A 19,009-nucleotide genomic window follows, 5' to 3' on the forward strand; every position below is an offset into this window, starting at 1 on the left:
TGTTTGAATCTATTGTTGCATCCAAATATTTTAACAGCAGTGAATATATTCTGCCGTCTGGTCTAGTGGATCACTAGATCACTAAATCTTCCTATTACTACCTTAAATATATTGCTCATGACTGAAACACCATTGTTTACTGCAGCTTTCTCATATATTCTACATCCTTGTTTTCTTAAGGCACATTTATTCATTTAATACCTGGTTCTGTTTTGATTATTTTAATGTATTCTATTTTAAATGGTCTCTTATTGTCCTGAGATTTTTTATTAATTATTATTTATTATTATTTCGTTCTGGGATTTTCAAAGTAATTCAAGTAATTAATTGTATTTTTATGCTTTGTAAAGCACTTTGAATAGCCTTGTGTATGAGTGGTGCTAAAATAATGAACTTGCCTTGCCTGGTGAGATATCGGTTTGCCCATTTACCCACCAGGTGGTGCTAATATTCTTATTGAGAAAGTAAAATATGCTAAAATATACACAAATGCAACATCATGGTTGTGAGCTGAGCAAACCATGTCTAAACTAAATTCAGCCTATATAGAACTACTTTAAAATCTTATTGAATAGTCAGTCAATAAATTTAGTCGGTCTGTGAGTGATAACTGAACAATGTATTTCCAAAGAACAATGTCCAAGTTAAAATCTTGCACTTTTGAACCAGCCAAAGGTCACTGTCTGCCATAAACCGTCCATGTAGATGTGAGGCACACCCTGAGGAATAATGCTGCAACATAGTAATACTTGCAAGTCATTTCTTGGTGTTTAAACACATATCATGGCTGATTTTTTTTTTTTTAAATGAATGCTTTTTTAAGTTTTTCTGATTTATAGTCGTTAAAGCAAACCGCTCACGAAAATGCCTGGTGGTTTAACAGACATTATGGAGGAGTGGAAAAGTCTTGAAGAAGATTATCAACAGATTCAGGTAAGAAATGAACTAGAATCAGCAGCTACAATCTATGGTATCAACCATAAAATTTGAAAAAATGTAGGAGGTTGACATACTTCTTTATATTTTCATTTTGTTTATTGATTTAACCCTATGTATTTATATCAAATCCAGGAGACGCACAGATTGTACTTACAGAAACTGGAAGAAATTTCCAAACTGCAAAACAACTGCTCCTCCTCCATTTCCAATCAGCGCAAAAGGCTGAAGGAGATATCACAACAATTGAAAAAGTATGTTTTTGCATCATAACTTGTACAGATTGAAAGGATGCATTATTAATAGTTGTGCAGCACAGATAAAGTGCAACAGTGTGTTACAAGACAAAGAAACTAAGAGGGATATTTATATTCAGCTCAAATGAAAAGTCATAAAGATGTAATACTGTTTGAATGATAAACAAATTTTGTGCTTTTTTTATTGTTCATCAGATGCAACAAAGGGTTGACACAGGAAGAAACTATAACCATTGATGAAATAAAGGAGAAAATCAAGACTCGTCCAAATGCCTTCTTTGACATGGAAGCTTTCCTTCCCAAGAAAAATGGGTGATGACAGGGTTCTTGCTATGATTAAAATGCAATTACAAACATTTATTAAATGTATTTGACAATATGATGTTGAATAACCTGTAATAAATATGAGTTCTTCATGTTCCAGGCTGTATCTCAGTCTGGTTCTTGGAAATGTCAATGTCACACTTCTCAGCAAACAATCCAAGTAAGCAAAGTTCTTCAAAAAATTTTTTTAACCCATAAAGATCCAAACAGCCACAGCCACAGGCAACCAAAACCATCTACTGATTTAAATGGTTCAATTACCTGTTGACACACTAAATTCTATAAATACAGATAAATAATTGGTGTAAAATGCCATTTGTCATCTTTTCATGGTCATCAGATATGACCCATTTCGATGTTCAAAGGCTTCGTAGTGAAAGTGGAAACGCCGTCATGTTCTACAACATTGATTCACTAGTAAAACCCATGGAGTTTGATAAATGATATAATTGATTGATTGATTGATTGATGATAAATGATTAATGATAGATCTGACTGAAAAAGTCACTTTTTTTCCAGTTTTCTCTGTTTTTGATATAATAACCCTCAACTTTAATCTGAGTTTTTATGAACATCTACATAATCAGTAAATTAAATATTGGAAAACACATAATCTACACTGGAAAAATGCAAAATATGAAGGATAATATCATAATCATTGGTGATGAATCACTTAATAAAGGTTAAATATAGAGAAAAACTCACTTGGGACCTGTCACAAAAGTTGCATTGGGTCTTTATGGGTTAATGACATTTGACTGATTAATTTACATTTTCATTCAGTACCTAGATGCCTACTTAGAACTTAAAGGATGTTGAACTGGTCTCTGATTTTAATGGGTCAGCATAAGAGACAAGAAATTGGACTAAACATTGCCTTGACTGATAAATTTTTGCTTGTTTCATACATTTTCAAATGTCTGGTGCTTTGTGTTGAGTCCTGAGGTTATCCCGTCCTTGACAGATTTGCCTACAAAGATGAATATGAAAAGTTCAAGCTGTATCTCACAGTCCTCCTGCTGCTGTTTTCCTTCATTTGCTATTTCTTTGTAAGCTACAGGTGAGTTCATATTCACGATGCAGTAATGTGACACATGTAACTGCCACAGTCAGAATAAATGTTATTGAATCCTTGAATTCTTGCATTGTGCTCCTGAATACAGATTTCTTGACGCAATCCTCAATTTTCTGCTGGTGTGGTACTATTGTACATTAACTATCAGGGAAAGTATCCTCATCACCAATGGCTCCAGGTTAGTCCAGCCTCACTTTCTGACCACCTGCCAAAAAAAACCAAACAAAAAAACACCATCTTTTTCCATTTTTTCCCCTCAATTTTTATCAATTGAGGTCTTTTTTTTATCTCAGCAAAATAATCCAAAAATGAATGAATGATTTTTTTAAATTTTTGGTTTGTACATTAATCATTGCACTTTGTACAATAATTATAATAAACATAAAAACCAAAACAGGAATAGGCTCAAAGCAAAAGCTTATTTTTTTGCCTATCCTTTTCACCTGATACACTGCTTACATTAAATTAAATGTGTGCACCATCGAGCATTCACACCATTAAAAAAAATAAAAATAAAAATAAAAATCTACCATCTCAATTCAATATTCCTAAATGATTTTAAACTTAAGGCTTTTTTTTTTTTTTTTTTTTTTTTTTTAAATCATAAGTAATACATATTTATTGATGTCATATCCAGAATTCAACTTCCTAATGATTATAAAAAGTTGTTGATGTGGCAGTAAATCATCCTTTCATTTGTTCAAACAAAATCTGTATCAGCAAGTTTGTGAAAATAAAAACAAAAATCTAAAAATGCAATATGTAACACATCTTTTATTATAGAATCAAAGGCTGGTGGGTTTTCCATCACTATATCTCAGCTTTTTTGTCTGGTGTCATGCTAACATGGTGAGTGAAAAGATTTAAGTCATGAAACACTATTCCATTACATTTATTATTAAGTTTTTCTCCATTTTTTTGTTGTTATTGTTTAAACAGAAAAATAATTTTAATTAACATATTTAATTTACAATGACAATTCTTCTTTCTTTTAACACTAAAGGCCAGATGGAAACCTGTACAAGATATTTAGGAACCAGTTCCTTGCTTATTCCTTGTATCAGAGTAAGTTCTTAAGACAAAACTGTACTTTAAAGCATCTCAAATTAAACCAAAGACATGTCTTCTGACTACTTATTTCTGTGGATCATTTAGGCTTTGTTCAGTGTTTGCAGTGTTATTATCAGAGTGGATGCCTGTACAGACTTCGAGCCCTCGGAGAAAGACACAACATGGATTTGACCGTGGGTAAGGGCCGCTGAAACACACCAAGGACATGGACTACACGCTGAAGTCACATCTAAATATTTTCTAAGAATGCTGTTTCATCAGGCTTGTCTGGGACTATTTGTGTTTGTGTCTAATTTACATTTTATTTCAGAGGGATTTCAGTCCTGGATGTGGAAAGGGTTGACGTTTCTTTTGCCCTTCCTGTTTTTTGGTCATGTGAGTACAATCTGTGAAACTTGTGCAATTGCTTTCACCTATTTGCTTAACTTGCATTAAAAATATTTCGAGTCATGGTTTGGAGTTGATGACACTGACATGCTGATAAAAACAGCTAATGTCATTCTAAGTCTAAAATGATTCAGCAGTTTTCAGAGAATTCAGGTTTTGAGTGATTTGGACATCTGAACCTTTCACATTTCTCAGTTTTTGTGTAGCTAAATGCAGTCACTTAATACTCGTAAGCCTTTTTGTTTTGTCTTGTAGTTCTGGCAGCTCTTCAACAGCCTTTCTCTCTTCAGAATGGCCCAGCTCCCGGACTGTAAAGAAGGACAGGTCAGCACTTTGCAACGTTTCCCATTTTTCCCTGTAACATTTCAGAATACACCTTTGTAGTACTCAATACTCACATTCTTTTGCATACTTACTGTTGCAATTTACTCAACAAGAGGGTTTATTTTTTTGATAGTTCACATATGAGATAAAAGCAGACATTAACAAAAAAAATCTCTTTTGTGCCTCTTCCTTTGCCACCAGGTCATGTTGTGTGGTCTCTGCTTCCTTATTTTGTTCCTGGGAAATTTCTTCACCACTGTTGCTGTGGTTCGACAGAAGATGAAGAGCAGGAACCAGAAACCAAAGAGCCTGTAAAAAGCATGTTAAAGCTGGCATTTTTAATCACACGGAACAAAGCATATTCCTCCCTCTTCTCGATGTGTTCCCTCACTATTATTGTAAAACATGTGCTGCACAAGCATAGATATAAATGTTTTGGTGAATGAATCACTATTAAAAGTTTAATTAAGCTTCACAGTGCCACTGTGTGTATGTTTTTTGTTTGTTTAGGCACATTTAATAAAGTCAAGCTCCAAAACAGATTTCTAATGAGTTTTGCCATTAGTTTCCCTGTAGGATGTATCTAACTCTGACATTTGATGTTCCATTGACCACATCATATACACAAGTCAAGAGTTTACAGGTGTGTATTTAGGTGCAGTACATGATTATAATCCTATATTAAAATGTTTATCAAAATTTGAGTCAATTTCCTTTTTTACATAAATTAAATTTATTTGAACTGAATAGCAAATTTAGTGATTCAAAACTATGGTTACTTGTTGTCACAGTAAGTATAAATACTTTTATAGCCTACAATTGACTTGTTTAATATACAATTTAATGTACATTAAAAACAATGATACGGCCATATGTAAGGTCATATGTCTTTGTTTCGCTTGTTTAACTTTATGACAATGCATTTTCTAGCAAATCCAAAAAAGGGATGAAGAGTTTAATTGTCCTGTGAAGGATGAGCAATTTCTTTCAGTTTTTCTGAAGGGAGGGAACTTCTTCTTTTTTTTTTTTTTTTTTTTTTTTTTACATTTACTCTAAATCAGCACATTCAGAGATATGTAAAGGGATGGAAAACTGATTTCTGAAAAGTAACTAAGGTGTAAGACAAATGAAATGGAGTAATAATAAGAATACTCAAATAAAAACAATAAAAGTACATTGGGCTAGATGAGAAATGTCTTTAGTTACATTCCACTGTGTGTCACTCCATTCATTTTTGGAATAATATTGAAAAGTAGATCAAAGTGTTGAGTGTGCGGAAAAACAAAAACTCCAGATCGTAGGGCTATCATGTGTCCTTGGCATTGTGAACACAAACACCCTTTAAACTGTGGAGGACATCTTCGATGCGTCTGTCAGACATACATAGTCTGTTCTGCTGGATGGATTACATAACCATGACCCTTAGCCTGCTGCACTTCAGCAGTTATTTTTTATAGCAGGTTACATGTGCACATTGACATTAGGTAATGCCCTTATAGACGAGTCCAAGTCAAAATAGAAGTCTGATGGAAGTAAAAAAAAAATAGAATATTAATAAAATCACCTGATAATTTAAGTAGTATTACCTCTTTTCATAATACACACCCCTCGCTTCTTATGAAAGGGAAACAGGCCTCTTTTTTTTTCATTTGGTCTTGAGAATGAACCTGTCCACCCCCGCTGCCGTGATGGAAGTGGTCCGGTCCTTCATGGCGTAAAGTTTCCTTCCGCATTGTGCACAGTGTGAGGCTGACACCGAGAGGAGAGTCGAAGGTAAGAACTGCATGTTACTCACATTCCAAAATACTTTTATATCGATCTGTAGTCAGTGGCAGCATCGAACTGTTACACTTCACCGACATAAGAGGCACACAGTTAACTAAAACATCTGAAAAACGTGGGATTTTGTACTGTTTCAAACATTAGCTTGAACAAGTGGTGTGGTGTTACGCAAACTCACGCAAAGTTAACTCACAGGAGTTCGTATTAACCACTTGATTTGACATTTATAGTTAACCTGTGAGTAAATGAAAGCGTTTTTGCGTGTATAATTTGACACAACAAGACTATGTCACAGAGCTGCTTCTTTCTAGCTTTGTGTTTTTTAGCTAGTGTTGTCACGAACCAGGGAATAGTCAGGCCCCTAATCACATTCTCGATGGCTATCTCCTGGTCAATAGACGTTTCTTATCTGTTGGTATTTTTTCTTAGAAATAGATTAGACTTGTATATCTACAGCTTTATCGTTACTCTGTAACTTTTACTCTTGATGACATTGGGCATGGTGTACCGGTTGGACACCGGTGCCACCATCTGTTACACAATTATTTGTTCTTAGAAGAGGTGAAATTGTGAAGATGAACTGTAGTAAACCTTGTTCATGTGCGAGTTATTGATTATATTCCCAGTGGCAACAGCAGCTATTAATGCTTTCTTTATAGGGTTTAATTGGCCTCAAACCCAAGTCTCATGTGATTCTTGAGTGCAGATAGTAAGTGGTTAAAAGGTTATGGCTCTACCCAGTGTGCCAAAGGTATTTTACGTGTGAATAATTATGAACTGCTGATTTTCAGTTCATTATTCACTGTGTATTAACTTGTATCTACCTGACTTTAGGTAACAGTCTTTTAACGTGCAAGAACTCTGTGTTTATTCAGTATCTACTTCTAATTGACCCTGAGGGAGACAGGCTTTGGTTGATATGGATACTGTACACAGAACACTTGACACATTAAACACTGCTTAGCCTCAGGCTTTCTCTATATTCTTACAGTATCTTTTTGTGTGTTTCTCTGGGTTATATTCTTAGTATTTGGCATCCTCCCATTAATAATAACCTGATTGTTAAAGTATTATAATAGTGCATTGAAGTTAAGCGCCACCATAAACTCTGTAGTCTCCAAAGTGACCATCAAAACTATTATCAAAAACGTAAAATTGTGGAGATTTATGCATTTTATGTCATCTGATGGTACACTGGTTTTTAGTAGATTAATGATTTACAGTATTAACAATGTCTTCTGTCCTTCAGAAGTTAAAATGTTAACTGAATATTTTTTTGCACCTTTTTTGAGGTAATAATTTTTTCAAAATGTTTTAGTACAAAATAAAATGTGAAACAATAAGAGGATATGCACATCCTCATTTATACACTGTCGATGTCTGGAAATATCTGAAGTGAAAACAAATAATTAATGATGTAAAGTTATTGTAGTTGCAGCAATATTATTATTATGTTATGTTATGTTATGTTATGTTATGATATGTTATATTTATTTATTTAGTGTCATGCCACAGAGTTATATTTGCTTTTAATGGAACATCTTCAAATGTCATGGTTAGTCTGCAACCGAAACATATTCAGTGGGGTGTCAAAGAGGAGGAAATAAACTAGAAAATGCTTAAATCTAACAAGTTAGAATGAGAATTTTAAAATGATTTATCAAGATAGTTAACAGCCAAGTGCATAATTTATTAATCGTTGCAGCTCTTGTTCTTTGCAGTGTGTATCCTCTAAGAGTCAGCAGTTCATTGGGATGAAAGCCAACTCTTTGAAAGTTGTGTGTGTACATAGCTGTGTTAATTAATCTAACTGTTGAGCATTAAGGCTCAGAGAAAACCTGATTTTCATGTTTTCACTCCTTTAAGTGGACTGAAACCAGAGAGCCCAGAACATGAAGTCCTCCTGAGTTTTGTGTGAAAGATGCTGAAGTTCAGCTGATCCTGAAAGCCGTTGGTTTCAGTATTAGGGATCGGTTGTCCAATAATGCTGCACAAAAGCTGTCATTGTTCCATGTAGCCTGTTGAATATTGTTCACATATGTTAGTAATTGTGTTGTACAATGTGCAGCAGCTTTGCTGGTTTATTGCCACAGTCCCCAAGACAGTCCTTGGTTTTGTTCTGTTGAAATTTCTCACCGATACCAATTTTAAATTGTGTACACGACCATCTCCTGCTACTAATATGTCTGTGTAAGTGCTGTCTGTGAACACATCATCCATCATGTGCTGCAATGTACATGGAAGGCAATAAATGTACACAAAATATACAAAAGTAAAAGCAATATGCTGCTATTTTTTCCATTTCTGATCTCTTTTTGATACGTTATCGTCATCCTTTTATTCTATGGAAAGGGCATAAGGTAACACTCCTGATATTATTTGATTTAAAACTATACATATTTCATGATATTTTACTGTCATTCAGACATTAGCCAGAAAAAGCTAGTCCATTGATGAGTTAAGCCCAATGTCCTGAAGTAATACATCAAAAATTAAGAAAATAATATCAAACAATAGTGATAGGATTTAAAATGGTGAACGTAATAGAATTTTCTGTGCATAGTTTATCCTTTCCCTTCAGCTTAGATGCTCTGGAGGGGGAAACAATCAGTTGTAATGGTAAAAGAAAACCCTTGTATGTAGGTTTTTGGGGGGTTTTTTTAGAAGAATTTTGTAATAGATGTTTATTCTCTAATAGATATTTTGTGAGGATAGTGGTCTGAAACTTGTTTGTTTGCCTTTTCAGTCAGAGTGTCAACATGGCAGACATGGATGCTGAGACCACCACCCACACACAGCCCATGGTTGAAGAAGAGGAACCTCTTTTCAGCAACCTTGACCTCTTCCTCTTCTCCCTGATTGTTGGCCTTGTCATTTATTGGTTCATGTCCCGGAAGAAACCAGAGCCCATCCCAGAATTCAAGAAGCTTGACACACCGTGAGTTAAACCTGATTATATTTTTTACACTGGGTTTTAATCAGTGGTGTATTTCTATCCAGAGTCAATGATTCACTGAAAAAGTCATTCAGATTATTGTGGACAAACTAGCGTTAAAATGGCAGAAACTAAACAGAGTAATACTGTAGTGTTTTGAAAAAAAGTTGGTGTTTTACCAAATTAATAATAAAAAATATATTTATCTAAGTAGTGGTGTTATCTCAAAAGCAAAACTAAATATAACAGTAAGTAATACTAAGTAAATACATTTTCAGAGTCCATATAAACAATGACACCTATTTAATGCAATAAAGACTAGTTGTTAACTTACAAAATGGACTGACCACTTTTTTTTTTGCAACATCAAACAAAAGCAAGGCTTCAGATTTTAAGGCGCTGGTGGGAGCATAATTAATGTTCACTGTGTTGCTGTGTGATGTCACTACATTCCTTTAGTTTGCTCTATAACAGCACTCTTTAAAAAAAAAAAAATCATTATTCTGCATCTATTTCCACTGGATCTGCACACCAGATAGTCATATGAAAGGTCGCTTTACATGCTTCGCTGCCCAAACTGATTGGTCATTTATTCTTAGACTGTAGATTATAAGTAAAGAGAAAGTGTAGATAAGATACACAAACAGAGAATGCGTGCTCATGTCAGCAATAAATCATTAAGTTGCTTTTGTTCCAGTTAAGTAATGGAACTTCTTATTTGTATAAAGTGCTTTTATTATATTATTTTAGCTAAAGGACAATTATATCTCCTTGTAGGGATAAGTAACGTTAAATTCATCTCATATTTTTTGTTTAATTAGATAACAGCCTTTTGTGGTTGTGTAACTGTACTACGCAGGCTGATCTCAGGATTGTGATTTGATTGATCATGCTGTAATTTTTGGATGACAGAAGAGCTCTGTGGTAGAGAAGAATTGGTTAAATCAAGTTATAAAACCATTTACCAGGCAGATTTATTGCTGATATTAATCTTTCTAAAGGATTCGTTGACAATAATAAATGTACAGAAAGTCACCAGACCTATTTGTTTAAGAGCAGCAGTTGAAAGTTGAAATTGTGTAACATCCCCTAATGGACTGTGACAATTAAGTTTTCTTGCCTATTTTCACCTCCTGCACTTTGATACGTGTCAGAATTCACACCCTGAACTGTTGACATTATGACTTTGAAGTGACTTGAGGTCTTATTTGTGTTGTGTGTGATTATATTCCCTTTAACTCTTGCCTGCTTCACTGGGCAAAAATTATGAAATTTGGTTATGAAGACGTGTTATCCACATGTGTAGAGTAGAGATCAGGTTGATTTTACACTTAGAACATTATCAAAGCCGAAATGTTGAGTTTTGTCATTAAATGTAAAGTGAGAGCACGTTACTACTTGTTATACTTAGATTAACATAGATAAGAATTAAAAAGCAAACAACTCAGGAGAAAGAAAATAGGTGGCAGGTTATCTGCCTTCATCATATAACACTGTATATTGGTGTGTGTAAAGGTAATATTTTTATAATCAGTGTGATTTCATCGTTGGCATTACCTTATAGAGGACTAAAAACTATGGCTTCACTAATCTCTCTGTATCCTTTGATGTATAATCAGCTCCAAAGACACAAAAACCCTCCCTCAGACAGGTTTTCATCAAATTCCCTGTACAAGCAGTCACTGAAAAAAGGAGTATGTGAGAGTGCACGGCTTTCGGCTCTTGTAAATGTTCCACTCGAAGCGACCTTTGTTTTCTCCCCCCAGCCTTGCTCTTTTGCACAGTCTCTCTCATCACTCACAGGAACATATCTGATTGCTCGCTCTCTGTGTCTTTTTTTCTGCCATGTCAAAGCATTGAAGCCTTCGCTCCCCTTTTTACTCCCCTCATCCACTTATCAGTGGACTGATGGAGGCTTGGCTTGTGTTCTGTAAGCTCTCCTTCCACTGGCCATGTTTTAGTCCCTCCCTAACCGCAACACTGTTCATCTGGTTGGTGGAGTAAAAGCCACAGGCCAGCAGCAGACACGCTCACTTGTATGGCTTAGGTTGTACGTATTTGTGTGAATGGACAGAGTTTGGAGGCAGTGTGACTGAGGGAGATCCTTACCATTTGTGTGAAAACAGGAGATTAGCCGAAGGGGGGACAGACCCTTGGAGAACATGTTTTGCTTTGGGAAAAGTGTATATCAGGGGTGGGCGGGAGAACAGGAAAAGAATATAGAATGACACAAGAGCCAAGCTGGTCTCCCCTCCCCTTAAAGGGAGCAGTGATTACCTAACTGTTATGAAGGGGGCGTAGTCTTCCATGTCTTTCCTGTGCTTTTGTTTTTGGCCTCAAACCCATTTTGAAAGTTCCCTGGAGAGCAAATGAGGAGGGTGAGCCAAGCTCTTTTAGTGAGTGCAGTCCAAAGGTGGAAAGTTGAGGCAAAAGACAAGCAACCCTTTCTTTGCCCTGAGTTACTTTTTTTCATTCTTGTCTCCCCACTCCCCTGTTTTTTTTTTTTCCTTGGTGTGTGCGTTTTCATGTGTGTGTGGCCGGGCTGCTCTGCCATTGGAGTAGAGCTGTGTCACAAATGGAATCCTTTTATGATAAATGAGGTTGCCATAGCAATGACATTCCCCTCTCTCCTCCAGTGAGATGGGGGTGGGGGACATTTCTAGAAAAAAACTACCATTCACAGCTCCCCCCTCTTCAATGGTCCACAGAGAAGTTTGTCTGATAACTGGCCAGATTCTTACAATGGATCCTGTACACTTTTTCGTTCCTAACACCTTTCAGACCGGAGAGGAAAAGGGGCGGGGATGAGGAGGAAGGCATTTTCAACCCCAGAGTGTTTCAGTGTGTGTTTGTGTGGGTCAAAAGTGTGGGTCTCCTGCTCGACTACATTTTATGGGAAAGTCAGTTTCCCACCATTGTGTTCACAGCCGTTGCCAGACACTGACAGGGGCTTGTCGGCGGCTGTACTGAGCTGTGTGTGGTGGAGTTTTCTGCGTGCCGATCAGACGCTGGTTTCTGAGAGCAGCACAGGAAGAGGCAGAGTTCATATCGTGTCGTAGCCTCTAAGCGAAAAGGAGACAGCTCTTTAAAAACCTGCAAGTGTCTGAGTGGCTTTCTGGACTAGTTTTGTCTCCTGCCTTGTGGCTGAGGAGTGTAGCTCAACATCCCGCCTGTAATTTTGAGCGTGACGGTTCCCGGCGTGGGCTAGCCAGTGGTGCTAGTGGCAGTGGTGAGCGACAGGGCTGCATGCCATGGGCTGTGTCTTCTCCCTGCCAGAGGACAGGAGAGATGCTGCTGAGAGGTCAGTGAAGCGATTCTTTTACTGTCCCTATTGAAGAACAACAACATTTCTTTTAAATGAGGTAGTCTTTCTCACAAAATGCTGTTGAATCCTGCTGTTTACTTTGATAGCTTGCATTACTTACCTACATTTTTAAGTTTTCTAGTGGAGGCTCATTTCCAAAGCTTGAGTCACTCAGTGTTGATAACTTGACTGAAAGGGGGTATTATTAAAAAAATCCCACAACAATATTTTATATATGAAATGGAAAACATAACTCTCTAGAGATAAATGATTACATTTTTGCATCTCTTTTTCCCCCCCCCTCGCTTTTCTGAACATGTCACTTGTTGGGATATTTAAATGACTATCCAGTTTGCCAAATGGAAATGTGTTTATGATTATAGCGTCATAAAATCACCTACATGTGTATGGATGCGCCTGTGTTACAGAGCAACAACAGACTGGTTTAGTTAAAAGTTGTTTTTCACATCATGTTTAAATCTGCTCTGCACTTCATGGACTAAACTATAAATCACTCTAACCACTCATGCATTAGTTTTTAAGAGGGACTCATGACATTACATGAATTTAAAAGATGTCTCAGATTAGAAGCAGATTTAACTCAACTGAATTTAAAAAAAAAAAAAATGGAGGTTTTGTAAAACTGTGCATTTCCTATTGTTGGGAGACCTTTACTATGGATCAAGAGAAAAAACAAATAGTTTCAAATATATGACTATGATTTAATATTTGTCAGTGTAGTTCCAAAGCACTGTTCTCAGGATTTATTTTGTGATGTCATGAAAATTTATAAAGTTTTATACACTTTTTGGCTTCTCATACAAAGGAATCAAAAAGTTGTGATTAATTGGTTATTAATGACGAATGTATGGTCAAGAAACGTTTCTATGAATAATATTATCATCCATAGCTATTCTTTTCCAGAAATATAAACTAAGGAATCATGACCCAAAGGGATTGGTTTAATATTAAACATGATAAAGAACAGAACATGCAAACATTTATCTCTCTTGGTCATAAAGACCTTTGGCACATGCTGGTTTCTAATACTTGGTTTTTGCTATTTGTAGTTTTTGATCCAGGGATTTCGAACTGTTGTAACCTCTGTGTTATCTATTGATGCACAGAAACTCATTCCTGTTGACTGACAGTGGGGCTGCTGAAGCACAGTCAGCGCTGATAGCAGTGCCGACAGATCCTGTTAAAGCTGTCAGGAATGTTAGAGCTAGGGGGCAAAGGCTTGTTTCAAATTTCAATCAGGGACTTAACACTTTGCTCCTTGGTGCAGCCCATATAAACACCGCTGTTTGTTGAAGGATCCATTTGGATGCAGTGGAGAAAGAAACTTAAACATATTCAGTCACAGATCAGTTAAGACATAGTGTTGTAGGAAATGATTTGAACAGGCTCCTCTTCCTGGATGCTGAAAAATCTGAATTCATCTCACATACAATAATATTTCTGCCTGCAGTAATTTGGATTCTGTTATTCCTTTTCCAGTGCACACAGATGTGCAGCTGTCCACTCAGACCTTTGATGCTGAATGAAGCCTCTTTCCCTTTTATTTGCCGCCATTACAAGATTTTGCTTCCTGTGTCCTTTTTATAACACTGTGCTTGCACATGTTGTTTTGATCTGTTCCCATCCATTAGTAACTTCCTGAATACATCTGATATAAGCTGTTGAATAATCATGTGGGTCTCGGTTCTTCCACTTCCCCTGTTTTAATACAAAAAAAAAAAGAAAAAAAAACAAACTACTCTGTTATTTAAACCACATATCATGAGTATTACGTGGCTTTTTTGATTTTGCTTTGTCACTTTTCAGAGACTTAGTCATTTTTGCAAGTGAATTGTGACACATTGTGGTTGCGTAGAACTGGTGGAGTTTCATATACTAATAACATGCTTTAAGTAGGAATGTTTTTAAAATAGCTATTTAAGACAGTCATCATACTCTAAAGTTTTTTTTGTTTTGTGTATTTTTATTTCAAATATCAATATATAAAACCAAATACAACAAGGAAAAACAATTTATAAACAAAAAAAAAAAAAAAAAAAAAAATTTCGAAAAGGAGCAAGATGAGTGGAATGAAAGGAGTATTTTTCACCATTCTGATTAACTTTGTCACAAACTTATGTTAGTGCTTACTTATCACACAGTTACAATTCTGTTGTACTTTGTAAGTTTGTTGGATGATTAAGTAGTCCAGCTTTTGGTCTGAATAAAATATTATCTGCCTTTGCCCCTGGATGCATTATATTATCCTCTGCATTTTGCATTTTTCAGTAGAAATTAGGTATTTTCCTATATTTAATTTACTGGTCATGCACATGTTCATTAAAGCTCAAAGTAAATTCAAAGGTTATTTTTATTGAAACAGATAACAAACTAAAGAAAACTAGACATTTTCCTCAATATATCATTAATTAAATATATAAAAACAAGTGTCTACAACCTCTGTCATTTATCAAACTACTACTACTACTAACAACATTAGTTATGTATTGTCTGTGAAATGAAAATGACTGCATGACTACATTGTAATTACAGTATCATGGTCACTGATAGTTCTTTGTTTTGTGCAACAATGACTTAACATTTTGAAACTGTTTTTATTCCAGAACACTCACCACAAGAGAGACGAGTTTCATTGAGAAGATGAAGAAAACTGTGAGTGTTTTTCCTTTTGTTTTTTCCTTTGTCTCACCATCATTTCTGTTCAGAGAATGTGAAACACTCCTCAGAGATGATTATAAAAGAACAACATGAGCCATTTGAGCCATTAAACTTTGTTTAAATGAACATATTTTCCATAGTAAAATAATACCTGTTGAATCTGCATCTGAAATGGAGTGTAATGCACAGTCTCTGTTTGTCAGTGAATTAAGACGATAATGAGTGTAGTTGTCTTCCTGCTAACGTTGAGGCTCAGATTTTCAAGACTGGTTTGACTTTGATCATTGTCTGTTTGAAGCCAGCCTTGGGAAAAGACTTGGGTTTTGAATTATGTGGTTTTCCAGTGAATAGTTTAGATACCAAGATGGTGGCCAAGAGAACTCTGGCCCCTGGTGCTATTTCATTTGGTCTCTGTTTTTCTTTGTTACAAACTATTGTGGCAACTTGGTAGTCACAAATAGAATACTTCATAATAATGTTGGAAATAGTGTCTTTAAAGTGGCATCAGTTTATAATGTACTTAATTGTGTGTTTCACATTCTTATCTGCCAATTGTGGGTACGCACAACATTTCAGGAGTTGCATGTATAAAAATTAAAATTGTGTACTTACACATGATCTGTGTTTTATAAAACAGCAACACAAAAGGCTTGTTGTCTCATAATTTTGCTTGAGAATTGCATTTTTTCATGCACCATGTTAAAGCTTTGATGTCCTTTTGTAACCAGGGCAAGAACATCATTGTGTTCTATGGCTCTCAGACTGGCACAGCAGAGGAATTTGCCAACAGACTGTCCAAAGATGCTCAGCGCTACGGCATGAAAGGAATGGCTGCCGATCCAGAGGAATATGATATGGTAATGTAAATGAACAGGGATTCTTCTTTCAGGGATTTCAGTCAATGTAGCTGCCTTATAGAGATGCACAGACACATTTACTGAACATCAATATGATCCAATATCTGTCTTGATGACTCACACTGGATATCTGTAAATAGGATGATAGTGGTTGATGTTTAACCTGTTGTCTGTAGTAAATGTCAAAGATGGACATTTGTACTGTTCAATTTTTTACAATGATTTCTTCATTGCCCTGGGTGGACAAAAGGGGAACAGATAACTAAAGAACATAACATCCTCACTGGCCCAGAAAACTAGCATTACAGTGCTGAAAGCCGAGTCGGATGGTTTGTTACCAGTCACTGAATCACTGAATACTTATAAAACCAGGTCAAAGGTCAAGCGGTACACAAATATGAATCAAGTTTTTCAAAAAATCTGTGGCATAAATGCATGATAATCTGCATCAATCATGGGAAGATAACTTTGGTTAAATAAATTCATCATCTCACTTTGTCTGATGCTGTTTTGCAGGGTGAACTGTCTCGTCTGTCTGAGATCACAAACTCCCTTGCCATATTTTGTATGGCCACCTACGGTGAAGGAGACCCAACAGACAACGCCCAGGACTTTTATGACTGGCTGCAGGAAAATGATGATGAAGACCTCTCTGGATTAACCTACACTGTGAGTCTTTATGCTTTATATTAGTAAACATTTTCCTCAGATTCTGTTCTGAATAGGGAACAGTCAACAGGTTGAAAATAGTACTGGTGTCACTTGGATTTCTGTAGGTGTTTCCATAAATGTATTAAAGCGTGTTTTTAAGTTTTATATAAGAAAATATTTATATTAACACTGTTTTTTTTTTTAATATAAAATCTGACAGAGTTAACAATTAATTCATGGGAATGTTTAGCTGTTTCTACAACAGGGGACCAAATGAAATCCAGTACTTGATATCATGCAAGTGCACAAGAAAATATTTGTGTTGTTTATTTTGTTTTGTTTTATTAGGCATTTTATTCTGGAAATGCTGTTTAGCGTGTCATTCTTGGCTCCACAACTTGCTTATCTTGAGTCACGCTATGTCGGTGTGCCTTCTGTCATGCAAACATTCATCATGCAGGCTTATGTGCAAACTGTTCGTCATGACAGGAAAGGCTTTGTGTGTTGTCGTGTCCAGTCTTTGTGTGTCATTGTTGGGATGGAAAAGCTTTGGCCTCATTTCAATAAAGAACCTGACTGTGGGAACACCAAAGTCTGAGCACAGTCGCATCTTTCTTATTATGAATTTTAAGTTTGTTTTGTTTAAGTGACAATAATAACATAAATTAAAGTCACTCAAAGATATTAGGGATCATATGCAATACTGATCAGACTTCTTTTTATACTTCTTTTTATTATGTATATAGTATATACCAGGACTTCCACCTGTCTTTCTTTCTAAGATTTTTGTTTAACCGATTTTTCAAAGACTATCCAGCCAACTCCCTTCATATTTGACACACTTTTTCTTTACCACCAGGAGAAGAGCAATGCAATATGTGATGGCTGAATTCCAATTTTTGGATTTTTCATAATGAATTTTTGAAAAAACATTTTTGATTTGATCAATTAAATATTAATTCTATCTTTCAGTAATGCAACATCTTTACACCTTTTAACAGTCCACATTCTGAGTACTATTAATTTTTCTGCCCCTTCTGTTTTCAGGTATTTGCTTTGGGCAATAAGACGTATGAACACTACAACGCCATGGGAAAATATGTCGACAAAAGGCTTGAAGAACTGGGAGCTAAGCGCATCTTTGATCTAGGTTTGGGAGATGATGATGGAAAGTAAGTTTCTTGGTGTGGAATGCTGTTATCTGATGCAAAGTACCTGATTAAAATGTAATGATTGTATTAATTTTCCCCAGTAAATAACCCCTTATACTTAGAATATTGTAATTTTATTGTACGGGCTGGTAGTATTCAACACATTTTGTGAAAACAAGGGCAGGGTATGTTTTTTCACATGGTGCTCAGTGGCTTTTTTAGAAAGGAGCTATTTGAAGTGTTTTGCTTTGGGTTTTTTTCTTTCTGACTTGCCTGGTTTTGTCTTGCAGTCTGGAAGAGGACTTCATTTCATGGAGGGAGCAGTTCTGGCCCGCTGTCTGTGAGCACTTTGGAGTGGAAGCCTCGGGAGATGAATCAAGGTTTATTTATTTTTAGTAATTCACTTCAAGTTTGACAGTATTATCTTTACTTCAAGCATATTTTAATTTGCCAGTTCATGACTTCTATATTAATAGGATGGCACAGAATTTATCCATATTTACATAATGACTGCCATTCCTTTAGTAGCATGTCTTCAACACTCACAGAAGTTACTGAGACTCTTCTGAAGGTGTAACATCACAGATGTGAGGTTTACCACTTCACTCAGTATTAGTCAAAATACAAAAATGTAAAAGGCTCTAGATTTAACCATTGATTTAAGTGGTACACCACAACATCTATGGCTCAATCTGTTTTATGTGGTAAACCCCACCCACATGTACATAAAACATATGGCATGTAATTTGTATAAATTTCTTACAAGAAATAAACAGGTTCCAATTTGCATTTTTTTGTCAAGCAGGAAAAGTTTCCTAAAGAATAATCTAAATTTTACAATTAAGGCATTTTTCATAATTTTCAGTAAAACCTCTATTAAGAGGTAAGAATTGCTGTTCAGGCTCAGATCTATCACTTTTATTTTAGAAATCAACTTAATTTAATCTTATTAAATATTTATAGTGCAAAGAAGTTGACAATATGCTGTATTTTCCTAACAGCATACGGCAGTACGAGCTAAAGGAGCACTCTGACATCAACATGAACAAAGTGTACACGGGAGAAATTGGCCGCCTAAAGAGTTTTGAAGTTCAGAAGCCGTAAGTACAGTGCCAGAACCAGAAAGTCAACACCAGAGTTCATTCATGTAAATGCCTCGTCACTGCTTACATTTCACCTACATCTCTATCCATCTGTTAAGTTTACCAAAGGTCACATTTTAAGAGTAAGACTTTCTGCCCTCTAGTGGATGTTTTCTTCTTTTATACAATGTAGT

At 35.8% G+C, this 19,009-nt stretch overlaps 2 protein-coding genes across 5 annotated transcripts in view; both read left to right on the top strand.

The window, feature by feature from the left end:
• Window positions 1–19,009, top strand: part of porb (P450 (cytochrome) oxidoreductase b) — a 32,367-nt gene that overhangs the window by 6,002 nt on the left and 7,356 nt on the right. Inside the window, exons 1-8 of one of the 4 annotated variants that reach the window (XM_030152669.1) lie at window positions 6,039–6,147; window positions 8,907–9,094; window positions 15,020–15,068; window positions 15,803–15,931; window positions 16,448–16,600; window positions 17,630–17,754; window positions 18,024–18,113; window positions 18,735–18,833. In XM_030152669.1, coding sequence (XP_030008529.1) covers window positions 8,916–9,094; window positions 15,020–15,068; window positions 15,803–15,931; window positions 16,448–16,600; window positions 17,630–17,754; window positions 18,024–18,113; window positions 18,735–18,833 — 824 coding nt within the window. In that variant the 5' untranslated portion in view covers window positions 6,039–6,147; window positions 8,907–8,915. Of the gene's footprint in view, window positions 1–6,038; window positions 6,148–8,902; window positions 9,095–11,851; window positions 12,393–15,019; window positions 15,069–15,802; window positions 15,932–16,447; window positions 16,601–17,629; window positions 17,755–18,023; window positions 18,114–18,734; window positions 18,834–19,009 lie in introns of those variants that run through there. The other 3 variants (XM_030152668.1, XM_030152670.1, XM_030152671.1) reach the window with 3 other exon arrangements.
• Window positions 853–4,849, top strand: tmem120ab (transmembrane protein 120Ab). The gene is made up of 12 exons (XM_030152672.1): window positions 853–933; window positions 1,072–1,190; window positions 1,389–1,505; window positions 1,618–1,677; window positions 2,482–2,577; window positions 2,681–2,770; window positions 3,376–3,441; window positions 3,596–3,657; window positions 3,748–3,840; window positions 3,974–4,038; window positions 4,306–4,374; window positions 4,576–4,849. Exons 1-12 carry the CDS (start codon window positions 865–867, stop codon window positions 4,687–4,689), a joined length of 1,020 nt encoding a protein of 339 aa, XP_030008532.1. The 5' UTR covers window positions 853–864; the 3' UTR covers window positions 4,690–4,849.

Source organism: Sphaeramia orbicularis, chromosome 13 (assembly GCF_902148855.1).
Source record: "Sphaeramia orbicularis chromosome 13, fSphaOr1.1, whole genome shotgun sequence".
NCBI lineage: Eukaryota > Metazoa > Chordata > Actinopteri > Kurtiformes > Apogonidae > Sphaeramia > Sphaeramia orbicularis.